The following is a 23,970-nucleotide window of genomic DNA, read 5'->3' as shown; positions in this document are numbered from 1 at the left end:
ATAATATAATATAATATAATATAATATAATATAATATAATGCAGCTAACACATTATATGACAGTTTAGATGGGGCCTTAGAATCGAATAAATATGGTAGGCTTAGAATAGAAGAAATATGGTAGTCTCCATCTACACTGTTATTTAATGTAGTTTCAAACTAATATAATATAATATAATGCATTATATGGCAGTTTAGATGGGGACTTAGAATAGAATAATTATGGTAGGCTTAGAATAGAAAAAATATGTTAGTCTCAATCTACACTGTTATCTAATGCAGTTTCAAACTAATATAATATAATAATATAATATAATGTAGTTAACACATTATGTGACAGTTTAGATGGGGCCTTAGAATCGAATAAATATGGTAGGCTTAGAATAGAAGAAATATGGTAGTCTCCATCTACACTGTTATTTAATGTAGTTTCAAACTAATAATATAATATAATGCATTATATGGCAGTTTAGATGGGGACTTAGAATAGAATAATTATGGTAGGCTTAGAATAGAAAAAATATGGTAGTCTCAATCTACACTGTTATCTAATGCAGTTTCAAACTAATATAATATAATAATATAATATAATGTAGTTAACACATTATGTGACAGTTTAGATGGGGCCTTAGAATCGAATAAATATGGTAGGCTTAGAATAGAAGAAATATGGTAGTCTCCATCTACACTGTTATTTAATGTAGTTTCAAACTAATAATATAATATAATGCATTATATGGCAGTTTAGATGGGGACTTAGAATAGAATAATTATGGTAGGCTTAGAATAGAAAAAATATGGTAGTCTCAATCTACACTGTTATCTAATGCAGTTTCAAACTAATATAATATAATAATATAATATAATGTAGTTAACACATTATGTGACAGTTTAGATGGGGCCTTAGAATAGAATAAATATGGTAGGCTTGTAAGGGGTGATTTGGGCGTCCCCCAGACATTTATACATTACCCGAGTTCGCCAAGCCGCTATGAGACCACCACTCAAGAGCCCAAAATAGTTGAGGACAAAAACACCTTTATTAGGTAGCTACCGACAGACAGGGCAACATGGGCTGTTGCTGATCCAAACTGTCTGTCCAGAGCTAATCAGCCCCGGACAATATATACCCTACTTGTTTACTACATTTCTAGTTCCCCTTTCTGGATTAGATTTACTGGAAATCCCCCAGTTCAGTTTGTGGTTAGCTAGCTACATCCTGCCTTGTCAACAACTCCAGGATGTGCTAACCACAAGCTTTATCGAAACTGATTCCTGCTAAACTTAGAACACACGCTGCAAAACAGCAAGTTTTATCTTTAATTCAGAGGGGAGACTGATCTAGTTTCCAAGCAGACAAGCATTCTAAATTGGAGTCACTTTGGTGTCTCAGTGACCCCTTCATTCCCCCGTTTTTTCATGTAACCAAGAAAGACAATTTCTTGGTTGCACAGGTGTCCAATTACAGTGGGGTATTCCAAGGTATTCAGCTGTATGTAACATGTTGAACTTCTCTTCAAGCACGACCTGATACATGGCAAAAGAGACAAGGCAAAAATCATGATTAGCAACATGACAAATAATATTTTGATGAGGTCTCTCAGCCACCCAATCCACAAGGTAATCAGCGAACCTGTTCTAAATCCTTCTCCCTCAGTTAGATATCAGGATCATAGCCACGTTTTCATCATAAGCTCTTTTAGGCCTGTTTCACCGGTCTGTTGCCCAATGCCTGCAGGGGCTACTCTCGCGGGTGTATCTCAATATTGGTGGGGACTAGGGTACCAATGGTGCAAGTACCAACCCAAAGTGGAGGCAAGACTTTACCTCCCCACTTCCCACATATCCAGAAATACCCCGGAGGCAATCCTCCCATGGCATGGTTATCAAGCAAAATACCGGGCCTTGGCCTTTCAGGAATTTGGTATTCCATTGGGAAGCTTCCTTGTGTCCGGACCAGATCTTGTCGTGGTGGAGGCTTGCCTCCCGCCGCAGGTGGCTGAGTTGCTGCACGAGGCAGCTCCGACCCGGGCTTAACCACATATCGTGCCGAACGAGAAGGTGGTTTCTTACCATCACCCTCTGGCAAGGAAGCTTGCCTTCTTGATTTTTTTTTTCAGGTGACCATCTCTCTGTGGCTATTCAACTCTCATGAATATGTTGTCATAATATACAGGGAGAGTGAGATTACAATGAGGGTAATCTCCTACTTCTATGAGATTGGCTTGGGGGAAGTTTTTATGATCAATTTCTGAGATCCCATCTGTGAATCTTGCCAAACAAGCTGATGCAGTTGGTGCAGAATCATCATGGGCCAACATAAATTGAGCCGAATCAGTCAACCCCTCTTGGTCAGCATATGTCCAAGGGGTGAACAATTTCCATCCAGATACATCCAGCAGTGGCCCTGCTTTCATGACCCAACCCTCATATTGAGAGTGAGGGCTATGGGCACAAATCCAGCAGTCTTTAACCTCTGCTTCTTTACTATATCTTTAATTAGTTGGTGGAACGTGTTTCTGTCCCAACCCATCTGGGCCTGCACCAATGGCATCATGATCAATATTAAAAAGCATAATTGTGTCCTCATTTTCACACTTGTGTTTGTCCTCAATATTACAGCACAGAGCACAAAAACAGAATACAATACAACCCACAAATCCCCACACCCAAAACCCAGTGTCCATTCGGTCTTTTGGGACACTCTCGGAAGTGTACCCTCCTTCCTTCTTCAAGGCGGTTCTAGGTAACCTGACCTCTGGGGCTAGCTCTAGGTAGCTTCGGGCCCCTCCTCTTCAGGGCAGCTCTTGGTAGCTTGACCCTTAGGGTGTGTGAATTTGAGTGGATTGTCCTTACGCAGGTTTACCTTCCAGATGTCAGGGTCTTTGGTGGTGTAGTCCTTTTTTTTTTTTTATGCAGGTGTAATGTACCCCCGGCTCCACATCGCTTAACTTCACAGTAGTAAGAGTTATTTGGACCACCTCCAGTGGTCGAACACCTCCAGTGGTTCCTTCCACCTTGGCCGAGGGGATCATACTTCCAATCTTTCAGGCAAACCTAGTCTCCTGGTGAGAAAAACATGTAGCGCAGTAACAGGGAAAGGGATAACGCAGCATTCCAGTAAGTTTATACAGTTTGTTTAACACCATATTCAGAATTTGGACCTCTTTCATCAATTCCTGTTTTCCCAATTCATGTATGTCTCATTGCAGAGGTCTAATTCTCAGAGAGGGTCTTCCATACAACAATTCATAAGGTTGGCAAAAGCCTGGTACTTTCATACATGTTGGTTAACAACCTGTCCAAAGATTGGACTTCTTTCCAGAGCCCTGTTCATTCTTTTACCCAAAGATTAGGGTCAATTACAATGCAATTTCCAAGCGGTGCCTCCCACCTGGGCTAGGCACCCAAGGACCTGGTGAACAAAGGCCGCGGGCCTCTGCCACCTGGTGACCAAATGACTGAGCCATTGTCACCCCAATGTGTAGAGCATCCCGTGCCCAGGGATTGCATCCCTTGACAAAGCACGCCTGACCTCTACAACTCTTTCAGCGGTGGTTGGAATCCACCCTGAATACTCCAGACCCTTGGCATCTTCGGCGAAATCAACTACTAAGGACTCAAAAGATTTAAAGGGTGTTGTTTACAAATTTCACATCCTGGGGCAGCAGCTCCGGCCAAGGCCTGCAAGCCATCCACCCAGAGCTGCCCCTCCAAGAGTGAAGCTATTCCAATTGCACCTAAATGGGTTTGTCTACTAATTTCTTTAATAATTTCCATCCCAAAGCTTTTGGGACATAAATTTTCTCATTGGGTAAGATAAAAACCTTACCCTTCCATCTTTCCCCTTCTGCTAGGGCCCACTCCTTCTCTTGTGCAGAGTAAGTCATGGACTCTACTACGGGCGTAACATCCAATTGTAAAACTGCTTCTTCTGATGTGCTTTCATCTGCTGCTTTCCTAGCTTGTTGGTCTGCCAGGCGATTTCCCTGTGTTACCTGATCCTCACCATACTGATGTCCTTTGCAATGCATGACTGCTATCTCTTTTGGTTCCCATACTGCATTTAAAAGTTGCAAAATTTCTGTTGCATTTTTGATCTGCTGTCCTGCAGAGGTCAGCAGTCCCCTTTCCTTATGAATGGCACCGTGGGCATGCAAAGTGGTGAAGGCATATTTTGAGTCAGTATAAATGTTGACTCTTTTTCCTTTAGTCAATTGGGGGGGCTCTTATCAGAGCAATCTACTCGACCCGCTGTGCGGAAGTCCCCGGAGGCAACCCCTTTGCCTCTAGGGTCTCCCCATTGCTATTCACCACTGCATACCCCGCTCTCCTTTCGGAACCAACCACACGACTTGACCCATCTGTGAAAAGCACCCATTCCGGAGTTTGTAGTGGCAGATCTTTGAGATCTGGCCTACTTGAATACACTTCATCCATCACTTCTAAACAATCATGCTGCATCAATTCTCCTTCTTCCACTGGCATCAAGGTAGCTGGGTTCAAAGTGGCACACACTGTCAATTTAACCTGTGGATTGTCTACCAACATGCTCTCATACTTAAGCATTCGGCTATTGGTGAGCCAATGGTGTCCCCTTTGTTCCATTAAAGTCACTACTGCATGGGGACATTTTAAAATCACAGGCTGCCCTAAGGTCAGCTTGTTTACTTCTTCCACAAGAACCGCAGCAGCCGCTACAGCTCTCAAGCATGAAGGCCATCCACAGGCCACATTGTCTAATTGCTTAGACAAATAAGCCACCGGCTGAGTCAACACTCCTACAGCCACTCCTTTGCGTTCTCCTACATACATACATACATACATACAATGCTGGGGCAAACATCAAAGCTTTCTTCAATTGCTCAAACGCATCTTGCTGTTCAGTTCCCCATGCCAAGGGGTCTCCTGACTTCCCTTTGGTAGCCTCGTGGAGGGGTTTGGCATATAGTCCGAAGTTCGGAATCCATATACGACAAAACCCTGCCTCTCCCAGGAATTCTCTAACCTGTTTCCTAGTCCGGGGGGTAGGGATGGAGCAAATGGCTTCTTTGCATTCCACCTCTAGCCTCCGGAGACCTTTTTCCCAAACGAAATCCCATGCACTTAACACTGGCTGAGCCTTTTTTCCCAAAACCTTGTAACCTTTATCACAAAACAAAACTATAACAAAGCCTTAGTTCCTCTCAAACATTCTTCTCTACTATCTGTTCTAAGAACACGCAACAAACAAAGCATCTTAGGTTATAATGACACAAAACCACACTGGTCCCACAAAACTCACAAAACACACCTTGAGTCTGGATAGGGGAGGTCTTGCCTTCCCCTTTTCCTTTCCATTAGGATGCCAATTTCCATTTGGGAACCACCTGTAACTATAACTCTATTCCTTCCAGTCATCCCATTGTTTTCTGCCATACACTAACATTCTTCCACCCATTCTGGATCCTTTCGCACAACCTCACACAGATACACAAACTCTTAAAGTGTAAACAGGATCAAGTGAACCTTCGGAAAGTCACTGGGGAGTGAAGGGGAATGAGGGCCACTCTATCTCACGCGACACACGCAACTTGCATGCCTTTATTCCTTTCTATTATCCGCCTGCAAAGCTTCCAATAAGCTATAGTGTCATGCACTTTATGTTCTTCTCATACACACACAAATAACAGCCATATACATTTTCATACAATCATGCATTTTCACTCTTGTAGGGCACAATGCCCCAGCTCCCTTTCTGTTCATTTATATAGATATTCCTGGAAACTCAAATTCATCATCTTCTCTCAGAAAAACCAGCCCATGCTTCATCCCATGCAGGATCAACCAATCCAATTGCAACCGGACCCCTACTGGGCTGGTTAACAGCTCCACGGTTCTGTCTCCTTCCTTTCCAACTTCCACTCCCATTTTGCACTTTCCTATTCTGTCCTCCTCCAAGATCCACCTTACAATCCGCCGCCCAGTGCCTTTGCTTGTGGCACCGTGCGCATTTATTCTTTCCAAGCTCATGCCCTAACACAGCGGCTATAACCTTGGCCCTACGAGACACCGCTGCCTCTTCCCGTTTGGCTTGCACCACCTCCCGGGACAAATAAACCTGGTTTGCAATCTCCAAAATCCTTTCCAAAGTCAAGTGAGCCAAACCAGCATCTTTCTGTAACTTTCTCCGTATGTCTGGGCTGCACTGGCTAAAGAAAACACTCTTCAACACTATCTTTCCTGCCGCCTGATCCCTCTGATCATCCATGTCATATGGAGAAAACTTTTCAAATGCTTCCCTGAGCCTTTCTAGAAATGCTACTGGACTTTCATTCTGCTCCTGCTCCATCTGGTAGATCTTTCTCAAATTTGGAACTCTTGGAGTCCCTTTTTCCAGGGCACAAACATTCAGGTTCTGATACAGCCTCAATGAGTTTCTACCATTTGCTGTATTCAGATCCCCTTGAGGGTCTACTCTCTCTGGGAACACTTTCTCTTGGTATACATCCACAACATCCAAACTTCCAAACAGTGCACCGAGCACAAACACAAACCAAATACAGCATCCAAACCTCCAAACACAAACCCAAACCAAACACAGCATCCAAACCTCCAAACAAGGCACCATTCCTGCCTCGGCTGTGTACTCCTTCAATTGCTCAAAGTTATTCAACATACATCGGAGGGGGGTCATTGGCCCTCCTGTCCCTTTCGATTCTTTCCCACCCATTGGGGTACGCGGATTTGACCCTGGCCCGCACAGCCGGAAGATCAACGGTCTTCCTCCGCTTTCCCACTGGACGTGAAAGATTATTTTCCTAGTGGAGTATGTCCCCAGACCGTGGTCGGACCATCCTTGCACGTCTTGCTACTAGGGCCTGCCTCCGGACCTGGTCGGATTCCCCTTGCAGGTCTTTCCCAGAGCTCTCTTCCCTTTGGGGTTCTCTTGGTTCCCAAGGGATTCCTACGGGACCCCGAACTGCTTCTACAATTTAAAACTCTCCCTCCCCGCAATGCTAAACAACAAGCGGTTTTAAGAGGTATACTTGCCTAATTTTCGTTCCGTCCCGCGGCGGCCGGCCGACTTTCCCAGCGGTGGTTGTCTCACAACTTCTGTTTTGGAGGAGAGCACGCCTTTCCTTCGCTCGGGTGCCGCGAAGGGAACCACCGGTCTTTACCTCTATTTAGAGGCCGTGCGCACGTCTCGGCGCGGACCGTACGCAGCACCCCGGAAGGGGAAGTGGACACGCCTTGCTCCCAAGAGCAGCTCTTGAGTGGGCTACAACGGAACCTTGGCAAAACACTAGAAATCCCAAAATTCCGAAATCCCGGACGAGCCCCCAGAAATGTAAGGGGTGATTTGGGCGTCCCCCAGACATTTATACATTACCCGAGTTCGCCAAGCCGCTATGAGACCACCACTCAAGAGCCCAAAATAGTTGAGGACAAAAACACCTTTATTAGGTAGCTACCGACAGACAGGGCAACATGGGCTGTTGCTGATCCAAACTGTCTGTCCAGAGCTAATCAGCCCCGGACAATATATACCCTACTTGTTTACTACATTTCTAGTTCCCCTTTCTGGATTAGATTTACTGGAAATCCCCCAGTTCAGTTTGTGGTTAGCTAGCTACATCCTGCCTTGTCAACAACTCCAGGATGTGCTAACCACAAGCTTTATCGAAACTGATTCCTGCTAAACTTAGAACACACGCTGCAAAACAGCAAGTTTTATCTTTAATTCAGAGGGGAGACTGATCTAGTTTCCAAGCAGACAAGCATTCTAAATTGGAGTCACTTTGGTGTCTCAGTGACCCCTTCAGGCTTAGAAGAGAAGAAATATGGTAGTCCCCATCTACACTGATATCTAATGCAGTTTCAAACTAATATAATATAATAATATAATATAATGCAGTTAACACATTATGTGGCAGTTTAGATGGGCCTGAGAACAAAATAAATATGGTAGGGCCCATCTACACTGCTATCTAATGCAGTTTCAAACTGATATAATAATTTATGTATGTATTTGTTTATTTGCTACATTTATTATTTGCTCACCCTGGAAGGGACTCAGAGAGGCTTACAAATCAAATGAACATACAATATATTATTAGCATAGCACAATATAGGCATTAAATTACTATATTGTACTATGTCATTATATGGTAATATTATTAGTAATATTACATTTAATATATAATATATAATTAATATTATTATATTATATTATTATTAGTATAATATTGTACAGTAGAGTCTCACTTATCCAACATTCGCTTATCCAATGTTCTGGATTATCCAACGCATTTTTGTAGTCCATGTTTTCAATACATCGTGATATTTTGGTGCTAAATTCGTAAATACAGTAATTACTACGTAGCATTACTGCGTATTGAACTACTTTTTCTGCCAGATTTGTTGTTAAACATGATGTTTTGGTGCTTAATTTGCAAAATCATAACCTAATTTAACCTTAAATGAATCTATTGCACTTTATCTATTTAAAAATGTGTAACTCATAATGTGCACCTTGCTTATCCACTATTGCAACTTCATTGTTTTTAATTTGATGTTTTAATACCGCGTTGTGTTTTTTCGGTTGCTGTGTATATATTATTATTGGTTTTTGTTATTGTTCTTTGATGCTTCATATTTTATCATTGTTTTGTATCTGATTTTGCTGTAAGCCGCCCCGAGTCCCCTCTGGGGAAGATGGAGGTGGGATATAAATAAACTTATTATTATTATTTTATTATGACACAGCAAACAAGATAGATATGCTGGATTTCATATCACAAAACCACAAGTCGAACACTTCCCAAGTGTCTAGGACTGTGTGATGTATTTTCGGATGATGCGTGCAGATCCCAGTCGGGTGGCCTTTTGCAGCTGGCAGATCGTAATTTTGTCAATGTCTATTGTTTCCAAATGCCGGCTGAGATCTTTTGGCACGGCACCCAGTGTGCCCATCACCACCGGGACCACCTGCACTGGTTTCTGCCAGAGTCTTTGAAGTTCAGTCTTGAGGTCCTGGTAGCGGCTGAGTTTTTCCTGTTGTTTTTCGTCAATGCGACTGTCACCTGGGATGGCGACATCAATGATCCAAACCTTTTTCTTTTCCACAACTGTGATGTCTGGTGTGTTGTGTTCCAGAACTTTGTCAGTCTGGATCCGGAAGTCCCACAGTATCTTTGTGTGCTCATTTTCCAATACTTTTGCAGGTTTGTGATCCCACCAGTTCTTTGCTGCTGGAGGTGGTACTTGAGGCATAAGTTCCAATGGATCATTTGGGCCACAGAGTTGTGCCTCTGTTTGTAGTCTGTCTGTGGGATTTTCTTACAGCAGCTGAGGATATGATCCATGGTTTCGTCAGTTTCCTTGCACAGTCTGCATTTTGGGTCATCAGCTGATTTTTCGATCTTGGCCTGAATTGCCTTTGTTCTGATGTCTTGCTCCTGGGCTGCAAGGATCAGGCCTTCTGTCTCCTTCTTCAGGGTCCCATTCGTGAGCCACAGCCAGGTCTTCTATTATTATTATTATTATTATTATTATTAATTGCCTTTGTCTTGATGGCTTGCTCCTGGGCTGCAAGGATCAGGCCTTCTGTCTCCTTCTTCAGGGTCCCATTCGTGAGCCAGAGCCAGGTCTTCTATTATTATTATTATTATTATTATTAATTGCCTTTGTCCTGATGTCTTGCTCCTGGGCTACAAGGATCAGGCCTTCTGTCTCCTTCTTCAGGGTCCCATTCGTGAGCCACAGCCAGGTCTTCTATTATTATTATTATTATTATTATTATTATTAATTGCCTTTGTTCTGATGTCTTGCTCCTGGGCTACAAGGATCAGGCCTTCTGTCTCCTTCTTCAGGGTCCCATTCATGAGCCAGAGCCAGGTCTTCTATTATTATTATTATTATTATTATTATTATTATTATTAATTGCCTTTGTCCTGATGTCTTGCTCCTGGGCTCCAAGGATCAGGCCTTCTGTCTCCTTCTTCAGGGTCCCATTCGTGAGCCAGAGCCAGGTCTTCTATTATTATTATTATTATTATTATTATTATTATTATTATTATTAATTGCCTTTGTCCTGATGTCTTGCTCCTGGGCTGCAAGGACCAGGCCTTCTGTCTCCTTCTTCAGGGTCCCATTCGTGAGCCAGAGCCAGGTCTTCTATTATTATTATTATTATTATTATTATTATTATTATTATTATTATTAATTGCCTTTGTCTTGATGGCTTGCTCCTGGGCTGCAAGGATCAGGCCTTCTGTCTCCTTCTTCAGGGTCCCATTCGTGAGCCAGAGCCAGGTCTTCTATTATTATTATTATTATTATTATTATTATTATTAATTGCCTTTGTCTTGATGGCTTGCTCCTGGGCTGCAAGGATCAGGCCTTCTGTCTCCTTCTTCAGGGTCCCATTCGTGAGCCAGAGCCAGGTCTTCTATTATTATTATTATTATTATTATTATTATTATTAATTGCCTTTGTCTTGATGGCTTGCTCCTGGGCTGCAAGGATCAGGCCTTCTGTCTCCTTCTTCAGGGTCCCATTCGTGAGCCAGAGCCAGGTCTTCTATTATTATTATTATTATTATTATTATTATTAATTGCATTTGTCCTGATGTCTTGCTCCTGGGCTGCAAGGACCAGGCCTTCTGTCTCCTTCTTCAGGGTCCCATTCGTGAGCCAGAGCCAGGTCTTCTATTATTATTATTATTATTATTATTATTATTAATTGCCTTTGTCCTGATGTCTTGCTCCTGGGCTGCAAGGATCAGGCCTTCTGTCTCCTTCTTCAGGGTCCCATTCGTGAGCCAGAGCCAGGTCTTCTATTATTATTATTATTATTATTATTATTATTATTATTATTATTATTAATTGCCTTTGTCCTGATGTCTTGCTCCTGGGCTGCAAGGATCAGGCCTTCTGTCTCCTTCTTCAGGGTCCCATTCGTGAGCCACAGCCAGGTCTTCTATTATTATTATTATTATTATTATTATTATTATTATTATTAATTGCCTTTGTCCTGATGTCTTGCTCCTGGGCTGCAAGGATCAGGCCTTCTGTCTCCTTCTTCAGGGTCCCATTCGTGAGCCACAGCCAGGTCTTCTATTATTATTATTATTATTATTATTATTATTATTAATTGCCTTTGTCCTGATGTCTTGCTCCTGGGCTGCAAGGATCAGGCCTTCTGTCTCCTTCTTCAGGGTCCCATTCGTGAGCCAGAGCCAGGTCTTCTATTATTATTATTATTATTATTATTATTATTATTATTAATTGCCTTTGTCCTGATGTCTTGCTCCTGGGCTGCAAGGATCAGGCCTTCTGTCTCCTTCTTCAGGGTCCCATTCGTGAGCCAGAGCCAGGTCTTCTATTATTATTATTATTATTATTATTATTATTATTATTAATTGCATTTGTCCTGATGTCTTGCTCCTGGGCTGCAAGGATCAGGCCTTCTGTCTCCTTCTTCAGGGTCCCATTCGTGAGCCAGAGCCAGGTCTTCTATTATTATTATTATTATTATTATTATTATTATTATTATTATTATTAATTGCCTTTGTCTTGATGGCTTGCTCCTGGGCTGCAAGGATCAGGCCTTCTGTCTCCTTCTTCAGGGTCCCATTCGTGAGCCAGAGCCAGGTCTTCTATTATTATTATTATTATTATTATTATTATTAATTGCATTTGTCCTGATGTCTTGCTCCTGGGCTGCAAGGATCAGGCCTTCTGTCTCCTTCTTCAGGGTCCCATTCGTGAGCCAGAGCCAGGTCTTCTATTATTATTATTATTATTATTATTATTATTATTATTATTATTATTAATTGCCTTTGTCCTGATGTCTTGCTCCTGGGCTGCAAGGATCAGGCCTTCTGTCTCCTTCTTCAGGGTCCCATTCGTGAGCCAGAGCCAGGTCTTCTATTATTATTATTATTATTATTATTATTATTATTATTATTATTATTAATTGCATTTGTCCTGATGTCTTGCTCCTGGGCTGCAAGGATCAGGCCTTCTGTCTCCTTCTTCAGGGTCCCATTCGTGAGCCAGAGCCAGGTCTTCTATTATTATTATTATTATTATTATTATTAATTGCCTTTGTCCTGATGTCTTGCTCCTGGGCTGCAAGGATCAGGCCTTCTGTCTCCTTCTTCAGGGTCCCATTCGTGAGCCAGAGCCAGGTCTTCTATTATTATTATTATTATTATTATTATTAATTGCATTTGTCCTGATGTCTTGCTCCTGGGCTGCAAGGATCAGGCCTTCTGTCTCCTTCTTCAGGGTCCCATTCGTGAGCCAGAGCCAGGTCTTCTATTATTATTATTATTATTATTATTATTAATTGCATTTGTCCTGATGTCTTGCTCCTGGGCTGCAAGGATCAGGCCTTCTGTCTCCTTCTTCAGGGTCCCATTCGTGAGCCAGAGCCAGGTCTTCTATTATTATTATTATTATTATTATTATTATTATTATTATTATTAATTGCCTTTGTCCTGATGTCTTGCTCCTGGGCTGCAAGGATCAGGCCTTCTGTCTCCTTCTTCAGGGTCCCATTCGTGAGCCAGAGCCAGGTCTTCTATTATTATTATTATTATTATTATTATTATTATTAATTGCCTTTGTCCTGATGTCTTGCTCCTGGGCTGCAAGGATCAGGCCTTCTGTCTCCTTCTTCAGGGTCCCATTCGTGAGCCAGAGCCAGGTCTTCTATTATTATTATTATTATTATTATTATTATTATTATTATTAATTGCCTTTGTCCTGATGTCTTGCTCCTGGGCTGCAAGGATCAGGCCTTCTGTCTCCTTCTTCAGGGTCCCATTCGTGAGCCAGAGCCAGGTCTTCTATTATTATTATTATTATTATTATTATTATTATTATTATTATTATTATTAATTGCCTTTGTCCTGATGTCTTGCTCCTGGGCTGCAAGGATCAGGCCTTCTGTCTCCTTCTTCAGGGTCCCATTCGTGAACCAGAGCCAGGTCTTCTCCTTGTCAGCTTTTCCTTCAATTTTGTCAAGGAACTTTCCATGCAATGTTTTTATTGTTATTATTATTATTTGATGTTTAACAGGCTTCTCCTTAATCTCTCCTTATTATCCAACTTATTCGCTTATCCAATGTTCTGCCAGCCCGTTTATGTTGGATAAGTGAGACTCTACTGTATTACATTATAATATTATTATCAATATTAATAATATAATATAATATGCAGATAACCTGTATTATATGAGTCTACACTGGCCATATTACGCAGTTTTAAACTGCATTATATGTCAGTTTAGATGAGGCCATCAAATAAGAGAAATACCTTAGCATGAATTTTTTAAGGAGCTCTCCAAGGTGCTGAAGCCAAAATAGATTGGGTCTTGCACAAACACTGAGAAGCACAAAAAGTGTGTCTACATTGTAGAATTATTGCAGTTTGACACCACTTGAGCTGCCCTTGGCTCCATGCTATGGAGTCCTGGGAGTTGTAGTTTGGTGAGGCCGAAGGATGTCGTAAAACTACAACTCTTATGATTCCATAGCATGAGCCATAGCAGTGAAATTGATGTCAAACTGCATTCAATCTGCAGTGCAGATGCTCCTTTAATGACCCCGACATCCCTTCTAGCTCTCTGATTTGATGCTCACTCCAAAGGCAACACATTAATTTGCAAATACATTTTTGCTATATTTATTTTTTTATTTTAAAAAATCTTGCCTCTCTTCCTAGGCTTCGTAGGAACTTCGAAATACCTTTACTCCGAAGTCATTGTGCCGAAGCTGCTTGAGACCCAAGTTGACAACGAAGCCAAGGTAACCCAGGTTTCCTAATCATCAATATTCAGCATTAAAAAATGCAGCTGAAAATTAAAAAAAAAATGCCAGTCTTTTCCAACCTTTTCCTTGCATAGTTAAACTACAAATCCCATCAAACCCACACTTGGTGGTTTGGGGTTGATAGAGATTACAGTGCAAACATCTAGAAGTTTCCATTTGGAGGGAGGCATCCTTGGGGCGTGACGGAAACTTTGACGTAGTTAAAATGTTTATCAATTATACATTGATATTCAGACCCTGCCCCATTGTTGATTGATTGATTGATTGATCAGTCAATCAATATATCCTGCCTTCCTCTCAATATGGGACTTTATTTTGGTTGAAAGCATCCATGTCAGTGAATGGCCGAATCCGCTCTGGGATTTCTTGCACACTTTAAAGGGATCATCCTAGGTGTTGAACATTGATGTTGTTGTTGTTGTTGTTGCTAGCAATTTCACAGAAGGTCCTTGCTTTGAGAGCATTTGCAAAGAAAAAAATGTAGTGTAAATTGTGTAAAAGAACAGCAGACTGGCTGAAAGATAGGATGGATAGATAGATAGATAGATAGATAGATAGATAGATAGATAGATAGATAGGTAGAGTGATAGATAGATAGATAGATAGATAGATAGATAGATAGATAGAGTGATAGATAGATAGATAGATAGATAGATAGATAGATAGAGTGATAGATAGATAGATAGATAGATAGATAGATAGATAGATAGTTAGATAGAGTGATAGATAGATAGATAGATAGATAGATAGATAGATAGATAGATAGATAGATAGATAGATAGATAGAGTGATAGATAGATAGATAGATAGATAGATAGATAGATAGATAGATAGAGTGATAGATAGATAGATAGATAGAGTGATAGATAGATAGATAGAGTGATAGATAGATAGATAGATAGATAGATAGATAGATAGATAGATAGAGTGATAGATAGATAGATAGATAGATAGAGTGATAGATAGATAGATAGATAGATAGATAGATAGATAGATAGATAGAGTGATAGATAGATAGAGTGATAGATAGATAGATAGATAGATAGATAGATAGATAGATAGAGTGATAGATAGATAGATATATAGATAGATAGATAGATAGATAGATAGACATAGATAGATAGATAGATAGATAGATAGATAGATAGATAGATAGATAGATAGACATGGTAGATGATAGATAGATAGATGATAGATAGATAGATGATAGATAGATAGATAGACATAGATGATAGATAGACAGACAGACAGATATGCCAGATAGATGATAGATGATAGATAGATAGATAATATGGTAGGTAGATAGAAAGAAAGAAAGAAAGAAAGAAAGAAAGAAAGAAAGAAAGAAAGAAAGAAAGAAATGGTCGATAAATAGACAGATATGGTAGATAGATAGATAGATAGATAGATAGATAGATAGATAGATAGATAGATAGATAGATAGATATGGTAGATAGATAGATAGATAGATAGATAGATAGATAGATAGATAGATAGATAGATAGATAGATAGATAGATAGATAGATAGGGTAGATAGATAGATAGATAGATAGATAGATAGATAGATAGATAGATAGATAGATAGATAGATAGATAGATAGATAGGGTAGATAGATAGATAGATAGGGTAGATAGATAGATAGATAGATAGATAGATAGATAGATAGATAGATAGATAGATATGGTAGATAGATAGATAGATAGATAGATAGATAGATAGATAGATAGATAGATAGATAGATAGATAGATAGATAGATAGATAGATAGATAGATAGATATGGTAGATAGATAGATAGATAGATAGATAGATAGATAGATAGATAGATAGATAGATAGATAGATAGATAGATAGATAGATAGATAGATAGATAGATAGATAGATAGATATGGTAGATAGATAGATAGATAGATAGATAGATAGATAGATAGATAGATAGATAGATAGATAGATAGATAGATAGATAGGGTAGATAAATAGACAGATATGGTAGGTAGGTAGGTAGGTAGGTAGACAGACAGACAGATAGAATCATAGAATCATAGAATAGTAGAGTTGGAAGAGACCACATGGGCCATCTAGTCCAACCCCCTGCTAAGAAGCAGGAAATCGCATTCAAAGCACCCCCGACAGATGGCCATCCAGCCCCTGCTTAACAGCCTCCAAGGAAGGAGCCTCCACCACGGCCCGGGGGAGAGAGTTCCACTGGTGAACAGCCCTTCTCACAGTGAGGAAGTTCTTCCTGATGTTCAGGTGGAATCTCCTTTCCTGTAGTTTGAAGCCATTCTTCCCTTGTGTCCTAGTCTGCAGGGCAGCAGAAAACAAGTTTGCTCCCTCCTCCCTATGACTTCCCTTCACATATTTGTACATGGCTATCATGTCTCCTCTCATCCTTCTCTTCTGCAGGCTAAACATGCCCAGCTCTTTAAGCCGCTCCTCATAGGGCTTGTTCTCCAGACCCTTGATCATTTTAGTCGCCCTCCTCTGGACGCTTTCCAGCTTGTCAACATCTCCCTTCAACTGTGGTGCCCAGAATGGGACACAGTGTGATTCCAGGTGTGGTCTGACCAAGGCAGAATAGAATAAGGGGGAGCAGGACTTCCCTGGATCTAGACGCTATTCCCCTATTGATGCAGGACAGAATCCCATTGGCTTTTTTAGCTGCCGCATCACATTGTTGGCTCATGTTTAACTTGTTCCCCACGAGGACTCCAAGGTCTTTTTCGCACACACTGCTGTCAAGCCAGGCATCGTCCCCCATTCTGTATCTTTGATTTCCATTTTTTCTGCCGAAGTGAAGTCTCTTGCATTTGTCCCTGTTGAACTTCATTGTGTTAGTTTCGGCCAATCATCTCTCTAGTCTGTCAAGATCGTTTTGAATTCTGCTCCTGTCTTCTGGAGTGTTAGCTATCCCTCCGAGTTTGGTGTCGTCTGCAAACTTGATGATCGTGCCTTCTGACCCTTCGTCTAAGTCGTTAATAAAGATGTTGAACAGAACCGGGCCCAGGACGGAGCCCTGCTTGTGGCACTCCACTTGTCACTTCTTTCCATGATGAAGACGACGCATTGGTGAGAATCACCCTTTGGGTTCGTTCGCTTAGCCAATTACAGATCCACCTAACCGTAGTTTTGTCTAGCCCACATTTTACTAGTTTCCTTGCCAGAAGGTCGTGGGGGACTTTGTCGAAGGCCTTACTGAAATCCAGGTACGCTACATCCACAGCATTCCCTGTATCGACCCAACTCGTAACTCTATCGAAAAAAGAGATCAGATAGATATGGTAGATAGATAGATAGGTAGGTAGGTAGATAGATATGGTAGGTAGGTAGGTAGGTAGATAGACAGACAGATAGATATGGTAGATAGATAGGTATGGTAGATAGATAGGTAGGTAGATAGATAGATAGATAGATAGATAGATAGATAGATAGATAGATAGATAGATATGGTAGATAGATAGATAGATAGATAGATAGATAGATAGATAGATAGATAGATAGATAGATAGATAGATAGATAGATAGATAGATAGATAGATATGGTAGATAGATAGATAGATAGATAGATAGATAGATAGATAGATAGATAGATAGATAGATAGATAGATAGATAGGGTAGATAAATAGACAGATATGGTAGGTAGGTAGGTAGATAGATAGACAGACAGATAGATATGGTAGATAGATAGATAGATAGATAGATAGATAGATAGGATTATATGAGGCCCCTTCTATACACAACTATATATAAAATCCACATTGAACTGGATTATATGACAGTGTGGACTCAAGATAGCCCAGTTCAAAGCAGATACTGTGGATTATCTGCCTTGGCATTCTGAGTTACATGGCTGTGTGGAGGAGCCTTGAGTCTACACTGCCATATAATCCAGTTCAAATCAGATAATCTGTATTTTATAGGCAGTGTGGAAGAGGCCTAAGTGAACTCTCGGCCATTGTGGCTGAGACGGTTGCTAGGACATGAAGTGGGCAGGGCCTAAAGGGGGCGGGCCTACCCTTCCAACTGGCAGCCAGGGGGGGAATGGCTCTTCCTTGTCCTCTGTAATTTGGACTTTATTTTTGTAGGGTTTTTTTTTTTGAAAGGCATAGATTGGATGACTATGTCTTTTGTGGCTAAATTTGGTGTGATTTGGTCCAGGGGTTTTGTTGTTTACTCCATGGGAATTATGCACATTACATTTATATATATAGACTAGCTGTGCCCGGCCACGCGTTGCTGTGGCTTATGGGAATCATAATCTTTCTCCTTCTCTAATTTGGGCTTAATTTTTCTAGGTTTTTTTTTATCGAAAGGCATAGACTGTATGACTATGTCTTTTGTGGCCAAATTTGGTGTGATTTGGTTCAGTGGTTCTGTTGTTTACTCCATAGTAAAACATCACATTCCATTTTTATATATATAGATTGTACTATACAACTATATTGCAATATTATTAGTAATATTAAATGTAATATAAATATGCAATTATAATACTGTATTATTATTATTATTATTACATTGTATTACATCATAATATTATTATCAATATTATATTTATATACAATATACGTATATTATTTATTATATACTAACTTTGCCCGGCCACACGTTGCTGTGGCTTATGGGAATCCTTTGTTGGCCAGATGGAATAGCAGTGAATAGCCTTGCAGTCTCAAAGCCTGGCCGTTTTCTGGAGTAGCTGGAGCTGTTTGTTGTATGAACGTAGAGGCATGGATGAGGGGTTGTGCTGCCAAGTTTAGTGTTTCTAGGACGTGTAGTTTTGTTGTTTTGTCCTAGGCCGAAATTTCATTACCCTTTTATATATATAGACTAGCTGTGCCCGGCCACGCGTTGCTGTGGCTGAATCTGGTGGTGTTGGTCAGTCTACATTAGGTTGTATTTATGCTGTGAGCTCCACCTTCTTTATACTCACATTAGTAGTAGTATTTGAAGTCTGTTACCTTCTTCAATTTTTGTGTTGATTGATAATTACTTGAGATCCCTGTTGTCTTTGGTTTGTTGTTAGTTGTAATGTCTGATTCTGCTGAGTGCGGTTTATATTTTTATTGTGGTACAATAGTTTTTTTTTGTTTTGCCTGTGTAGGTGTTTATTATTATTGTTGTTGTAGTAGTCATGAAGGTTGGATAAGTTAGATGCTACTGTATTGTTTTTTGGAGGCCCAGTGTAGCACTGACTGGCCTCTCAGCCTCAGTGCCTGGCTGTTTCTTGCCTGTGATGGTGTTGATTCTTATTGTTGTTGTTGTTGTCATTGTTATTATTGTAATTGTTTTTTTGGAGGCCAAGTGTGAATGTAGGGATTGGGGAGGTGGATGAGTTGTTTTGTCAAATTTTGTATTTGTTATAGTCACAATGCGTTGTTGTGAGTTTTGTCGGTCCGGATTGTGGTTTTGTGGTGTGGTTGTGTTGTTACAACTGAGAGGCAAGGCTTTTGTGTTGTGTTGCCAAGTTTTGTATTTCTGGGGCGTTTAGTTGTGTGCCAAGTTTTGTATTTCTGGGGCGTTTAGTTGTGTTGATATAGTCACGATGCACTGTTGTGAGTTTTGTGGGTCCGGATTGTGGTTTTGTGGTGTGGTTGTGTTGTTACAATTGGGAGAGAATGCTTTTGTGTTGTGTTGCCAAGTTTCGTATTTCTGGGGCGTTTAGTTGTGTTGTTATAGTTATGATGCATTGTTGTGAGTTTTGTGGGTCCGGATTGTGGTTTTGTGGTGTGGTTGTGTTGTTACAAATGGGAGGCAAGGCTTTTGCATTGTTTTGCCAAGTTTTGTATTTCTGGGGCGTTTAGTTGTGTGCCAAGTTTCGTATTTCTGGGACGTTTAGTTCTGTTGTTATAGTCACTGTGCAAACAACTTTATCATTTTATATATATAGATAGACAGATAACTGTATTCTTAATTAAATAAATAAATCTAAACTGTAGAATTAATCCATATTTCATATAACAACATCTTTCTTTTGCATTGTTTTAGGGAGAAGCGACTTACATGATCAAAATTGGGGGATTCAACAGGATTGTTCACCTTCGCCAAATGTAAGTGGCTTCGTTCCCTTCTCAGCGCCTGATGTGGGATGCATCCACACTGCGGAATTGATGCAGTTTTACCCCACTTGAGCTGCCATGTCTCGATGCTATGGAATCCACGGAGGTGTAGTTTGGTGAGGCCCCAGTATTCTCGCCTTGGCAGAGATGTCAAAAGGCCTTGCAAAAAACTACAACTCCCAGAATTCCGTTGCATTGGGCCACTGTAGTTCGATATAAGACCAGGTCTTGCATTATGCTTTGCTCCAAAAGACACATTAGGGCTTATTTTCAGGATACGTCTTATTTATTCATGTACACCAGTCAACATTTATTAAGAACTAGCTGTGCCCGGCCACGCGTTGCTGTGGCTTTGTCTGGTGTTGTTGGTGAGAAATTGTTGAGGTAGTGATGGTATTGAATGTGTGTTGTAGGGTTGTCTTTATGTTTAGTATGCATTTGGTTGTTTGTGTACTGTGAAAGTGGTGAGGATAGAGGGGGTCTATGTCCCTGTGTAGTATTGTATAGTATTTATACGTTGTCCATGTGTTGTGAATGCTTATTATCCAACACATTCACTTATCCAACGTTCTGCCAGCCTGTTTATGTTGGATAAGTGAGACTCCACTGTATATTTATAATCTTATATTATCTGCTTAGAACTGGATTATAGGAGGCCCCTTCTTCACAGCTGGATAAAATGCACACTGAAGTGAATTATCTGGCAGTGTGGACTCAAGAAAATCCAGTTCAAAGCAGATAATATAAGATTATAAATGGGTAATATAGCTGTGTGGAAGGGCCTTGAGTCTACACTGCCATATAATCCAGTTAAAATCAGATAATCTGTATCTTATAGGCAATGTGGAAGAGGCCTGAGGCCTAACTGCCTGTCCCCTGGGCTGAGTAGGTTGCTAGGAGACCAAGTGGGCGGAGCTTATCCCTCTAACTGGCAGCAATTGGATAAAAACAATTATTCCTCTCCCTGTAATTAGGACTTTATTTTTCTTTTCTTTTTGTTGTATCAAACTAGAGCCGTGAATGATGGGTTGTGTTGTCAAATTTTGAGGTTGGGGGGCCTGTAGTTTTGTTGTTTTGTCCGCTGCCCTGATGCCATCACTCTTTTATATATATAGATTGGTATCAATAATATTATTTATTTATATTCAATTATATATTAATACTAGCTTGGGGACCTAGCGGTGCCCGGATTGTTAGAAGAAGACATTATTTGTTTTGAGATGTTAGGTAATATCACTTAAGTTTGGTCCAGATCCATCGTCGGATGGGTTTAATGCTCTCTGGATAAGGATGAACTATAACTCCCAGATCCCGGGTCAGTCACTCCCAAACTAGCCATATATGCACAGTTAGCCATGTTGGGTCTGTGTGCCAGGTTTGGTCCAGATCTGACATGGGCAGGGTTCAGTGCTTTGTGGATGCAGGTGAACTACAACTCCCAAGATCAAGGTCCATCCCACTAACCACTGTAGTATGTTCAGTTGGTCATGGGGCTTCTCTGTGCCAAATTTGGTCCCAATCCAATGTCGGTGGGGGTCACGGTTTATCTGGATGTAGGTTAACTATAACTCCCAAGATCAAGGTCCATCCCACCAACCGCTGTAGTATGTTCAGTTGGTCATGGGGCTTCTCTGTGCCAAATTTGGTCCCAATCCAATGTCGGTGGGGGTCACGGTTTATCTGGATGTAGGTTAACTATAACTCCCAAGATCAAGGTCCATCCCACCAACCGCTGTAGTATGTTCAGTTGGTCATGGGGCTTCTCTGTGCCAAATTTGGTCCTAGCCAATTGTCGTGGGGGTCACGGTTTCTCACGTTATACCTACCAAAATCAAGGTCCATCCCACTAACCGCTGCAGGGGTCACAGTATCAGTGAAAGTACTGCAAGTCCCATCATCTGTGGCAAGTTTGGTGCAGATCCATTGGGTTCACAGTGCTCACTGGATGTAGTTCATGTCAGGGGATTAATCGACACCCTGATTTATTTATGAGTCAGGTCTCTCACCTTCTTCTCACCAGTCAGACCACTTAGGCATCCGGCCAAAGTGGCACCGACAAAACGACACCTCAGTCGTAAATTATCTGCTGATCCCAGCGGTACTATACTTTATTTACAAGCTATATACAACTCCTAGGAGCCCCGGTGGTGAAGTGTGTTAAATCACTGAGCTGCTGAACTTGCAGACCGAAAGGTCCCAGGTTCAAACCCCGGGAGCGGAATGAGCGCCCGCTGTTAGCTCCAGCTTCTGCCAACCTAGCAGTTCGAAAACATGCCAATGTGAGTAGATCAATAGGTACTGCTCCGGCGGGAAGGTAACGGCGCTCCATGCAGTCATGCCGGCCACATGACCTTGGAGGTGTCTACGGACAATGCTGGCTCTTCGGCTTAGAAATGGAGATGAGCACCAACCCCCAGAGTCAGTCACGACTGGACTTAACGTCAGGGGAAACCTTTACTACCTTATATTCTTCTTCCTGACTTACGGTTTATGACAGAGAAAACCAGCTGATCCCTAATCCATCTAAAACACAGATGTGTACTTTTCTGTTGGATTTTGGTTGTGTGTATATGAAATGTAAATCAAGTTTTTCTGCTGGTTTTGCAAGTGTGTGTTTCAGCAATGAAACAGTTAACAGCAGGCCAGTTTGACTGACAGCCTGCTGTGACCTATGAGACATGATTTCCGGCCTTGGAGGTCGGAACTTCCTTCGGACTAAGGAATGTGCTTTCTTATCTCTGTGTTGTACTGTGAGAGACAAACGATGGACTTTGCTGCTTTGTAAATATCTTTGTAAATATTAAAATAGATGTTTGAACTTCATACTGCAGATGTCTTTGAGTCTGACTTTGGAGGAATTGGTGAGGGCAGAAAAAATCACCAATTCATCAGGGTGCTGGTACGGAGCATGATTGATCGATGGTGTTTGAAGAAACCCATCCATCACGCACCCTGACCCCTGGCACTGATCTTGACACTATTCAACACATCACCTAGGATCACATCCTTATTCAATAGATCAGCCCTTCATTGGTAAGCAAACCCTGAGTTTCTAATGCTGCATTTTAAATATATATATATCATGACCTGCAGATCTTTTGCATTTCGGAACATGGCTGTTTACTCTTTGGACCTGGAAGGCAACCGGCAGGAAGATCATCCATTTATAAAGGTAGGTAGTACACTCGATTCATAGCTTCAGAAGGATCAAAATATCACAACAAGGTGGATTTCAAAAATCTAAAGACCTTGTGAAACTATAACTCCCAGTATAGTGGCAGTATAGATGGGACCCTAGTTGAGCCCAGAAGTTCAACCCTGCACATCAATGTGTAACCTTTGGACTATGTTTATTATTATTAACTTTAGCCATCCTTCATGTCCTTACCCTCTCTAAATGGTTAGTTTTTTGGATGGGGGGAGCTTTATTTTTTATTTACCGTATATACTCGAGTATAAGCCGACCTGAATATAAGCCGAGGCACCTAATTTTACCACAAAAAAACTGGGAAAACATTGGCTCCAGTATAAGCCAAGGTTGGTAAATTTCAGAAATAAAAAGAGATACCAATAAAATTACATTAATTGAGGCATCGGTAGGTTCAATGTTTTTGAATATTTACATAAAGCTCAAATTTAAGATAAGACTGTCCAACTCTGATCAAATCATTATTCTCATCTTCTTCCATGTCAATGTGCTTATGTATCCTTTCAATAATAATAGAGTAAAATAATACATGTAATAATAATAATAATAATAATAATAATAATAATAATAAATACAGGAAAATAATACATGCAATAATAAATAGAGTAAAATAATAAATGCAATAATAATAATAATAATAATATCCGAGTGAAATAATAAATGTATTATTATTAATAATAATAAATAGAGTAAAATAAATGTAATAGTAGCAACAATAATAGAGAAAAATAATAAATGTAATAAAGCAATAATAATAGAGAAAAATAATAAATGTACCATATATTCTCGAGTATAAGCTGATCCAAATATAAGCCAACCAGGACCCTCACCCGAGTATAAGCCGAGGGGGGGCTTTTTCAGTCTTAAAAAGAGGGCTGAA

The 23,970-nt window shown here is 40.7% G+C and overlaps 1 protein-coding gene across 1 annotated transcript in view; it reads left to right on the top strand.

Annotated features, from left to right (window-relative positions):
• Positions 1-23,970, top strand: part of LOC100568147 (disintegrin and metalloproteinase domain-containing protein 29) — an 88,042-nt gene that overhangs the window by 3,797 nt on the left and 60,275 nt on the right. The window contains exons 2-4 of the mRNA XM_062974405.1: positions 13,716-13,798; positions 19,812-19,873; positions 22,976-23,054. Coding sequence (XP_062830475.1) covers positions 13,716-13,798; positions 19,812-19,873; positions 22,976-23,054 — 224 coding nt within the window. The remainder of the gene's footprint in view (positions 1-13,715; positions 13,799-19,811; positions 19,874-22,975; positions 23,055-23,970) is intronic.

The sequence above is a fragment of the Anolis carolinensis genome, chromosome 3 (assembly GCF_035594765.1).
Source record: "Anolis carolinensis isolate JA03-04 chromosome 3, rAnoCar3.1.pri, whole genome shotgun sequence".
Classification (NCBI taxonomy): Eukaryota; Metazoa; Chordata; class Lepidosauria; order Squamata; family Dactyloidae; genus Anolis; species Anolis carolinensis.
The sequence above is the reverse complement of the archived record's forward strand: the minus strand, read 5'-3'. Positions and strand labels throughout refer to the sequence as shown.